This window comes from Girardinichthys multiradiatus, chromosome 12 (genome assembly GCF_021462225.1).
Source record: "Girardinichthys multiradiatus isolate DD_20200921_A chromosome 12, DD_fGirMul_XY1, whole genome shotgun sequence".
NCBI classification, from domain to species: domain Eukaryota; kingdom Metazoa; phylum Chordata; class Actinopteri; order Cyprinodontiformes; family Goodeidae; genus Girardinichthys; species Girardinichthys multiradiatus.
In genome coordinates, this window is record NC_061805.1 from 20961890 (window position 1) to 20964389 (window position 2500).

The window sequence follows — 2500 nt, forward strand, 5'->3', positions numbered from 1 at the left end:
ACAAATATAACAATAAAAAATTAGCACAAACTCCGATAAAGTATCTACTGAACGTGCAGATTAACAAGAGATATTTGTCGAAATACTCAAAATCCATGATGCTAGTGCATCCATACAATAATTAGGATTAACATTCATTTTAACATAACAATAACTAAAGGATGCTAAAGCAAATATAACAGACAGTATCTAACAATTATCAAAACGAGGGGAATTTAATGAAGGCACATACATTATGTACCAGCCAACAGATGCACATGCTCAGGCACAGACGCCTAGTATGGGATCTGGTTTTGGTAGTACTGAAGCATATCGTACGTTTTGCTCCTGAATGGAAAAGAAAAGAGGATGCAGTCAGGAAAAGCCGTTTCTGGAAGTCACCATTAAAGAAGAATGGAACATGGAAATAATCCACTGACCTGTTGCTGAGGAAGCAGTTCTGGATGACTTTAATGATAAAGGAAGCTGCATCTTTCTCGCTCAAACCAGGGTTGAATCGTTGCCTGAATGTGCAGAAACAATATAAGCAACATCAGTTAGTGACATTTTAAATACTAATGTGTTCATTTATAATCATGAAATGTTAAGCAGACTCACTTGAGTAGTTTGATGGTCTGCCCTCTGAAGCAGGGAAGACCTGTATCCAGCATGAGATTTACTAAAGAGACCACAGCGTCCATGTAGGGCCTGATACACCACAGGAAAATGTATTATTATTAATATATCGAACCCATCTCACGGTTCAAGAAACAATTACTTCAAGTTAGTGGATCTCAAAGCGTGTGGTGAACCCCCTAGGTGTTAAGCAATGTCATTACAGGGGGCCTCGAGATACGTATTCATTTATTTGTGAGCAGAACTAATGTGTATTCTTTCCATCTTATACAATCAACACAACACCACTATTGTGGTGAAAGGACAAGACGTGACAAGTCTAGCTTACTCTGAATCGGTCACCCTACAAATCCTGAGATAAGAACGTGTTGCGTTGAAATCAGGGAGGAAACGTGATGAGTACAGTCAAGATAAAAATAAATAAATCCTTGCGAAAAACAGTATTAGCAAAGATTAAAGTACTGAGCCACCAAACTGTGGCTCACTAATGAGGGAATTGGACATTTCAGCAAAATAACTGAACTGAACATCATATACTGTGACAATCCATTCATCCAAATAAACTTGTAGTTTTTATAAATTTGTTGGGTTTCTTTGTACAAATCAACTTTACTGTTATTAAAAGATCAAATAATTGTTTAACCTGTTTTGAAGGAAAAAAAAAAACAAACTGAAGTTAAAAATGACAAAAAGAGTTTACTTGGTTTGACATAAAGAACACTGATTGTAAGATATTTAGGAAATTTTAAAGAACAGAATGATTTGATTTTCTTTTTTTAACTAAAATTAAATATTGCCCATTATATTTCCCAATCTTTGAGGTTGGGGGAAAAACACCACTTAAGATGGGCGCACTGCTTCAGTCTCTCTACGAACTCACCTTACAGCCAGGTAACCCCTCACACACATCTCCATGAACCACTTGAAAGGTGTCGCCTCCATCTTCCCACCCATGATCATCACCATCTCATCTGTGAGCTTAATATCTGGCTCCCAGCCGAGATTCCCACCAGGAGAACTTTCAAACATGAACCCAAAGTCTAGAGGCAAAAACATGATGGTTTAAAGGTTGGGACTAATGGGTGTCATGCATTAAGATAATGTTTGGCAACAATAAATTCACATGAGGCTACTTTAGAACATCTACGAATATTTCAGACAAAAGGTAAAATGGAAGGAACAACTTATAATTCAAATCAAAACAGAAATCATTTTGTACAAAATCCCCGCAGCCACAATTAGTGAAACATCCAATAATTTCTGTGTCTGGGAACATTAACACAATTTCCTGTTTCTCTGGGGTATAAATATGACATGACACAGAGGCCTATTGGTCTTAGCCACAATCCAAAATGGGAAAGTCAAGTGAACATGGTACTTTGAAAAGGCAGATGTGTGTTAATATTCATACGTCTTCAAGATGATATCGACTTCCCTAAACTTGCCTATTTCTACAGTCAGAGCAACAACTAAGAAGTTTAAAACTACCAAAACAGTTGTAAACAAAAACTGGACAATGGCACAAGTTAATCTTGCCAGATCATACAGTTAGATGTTTTTACGCATCTTTACCAGAAGTACCGATAAATGTGAATGACTCTTTATATTGTGCAAGTGTTGCTGGAATTTTAAATTTTAAGGTTTTCTCAACGCACAAATGTAGGTTAAACCAAGGCCAAAACTTTCAGAGGAAACATGATAAGTCTGTTTGAGATGCCCACCAATGTGAATGATATGGCCCTTGCTGTCCAGCATGATGTTGCCGTTGTGTCTGTCTTTTATCTGCAGCAGGAAGAGCAGCAAGCTGTAAGCTGCCATACTGCGGATGAAGTTATATCGTGCCTGAAAAGACAAGTATTAGTGGAGCTGTCAGTCTGTACTGCAG

General features: G+C 37.5%; 1 protein-coding gene across 2 annotated transcripts in view; it reads right to left on the reverse strand.

Moving 5' to 3' along the window:
• Positions 1–2500, reverse strand: part of pi4kab (phosphatidylinositol 4-kinase, catalytic, alpha b) — a 46005-nt gene that overhangs the window by 674 nt on the left and 42831 nt on the right. For both annotated transcript variants that reach the window (XM_047381090.1, XM_047381089.1), the window contains 5 exons: positions 2337–2457; positions 1496–1655; positions 598–687; positions 420–503; positions 1–327 (listed from right to left, as the gene is read on the reverse strand). The exon at positions 1–327 is cut by the window's left edge and continues 674 nt beyond it. In XM_047381090.1, coding sequence (XP_047237046.1) covers positions 276–327; positions 420–503; positions 598–687; positions 1496–1655; positions 2337–2457 — 507 coding nt within the window. In that variant the 3' untranslated portion in view covers positions 1–275. The remainder of the gene's footprint in view (positions 328–419; positions 504–597; positions 688–1495; positions 1656–2336; positions 2458–2500) is intronic.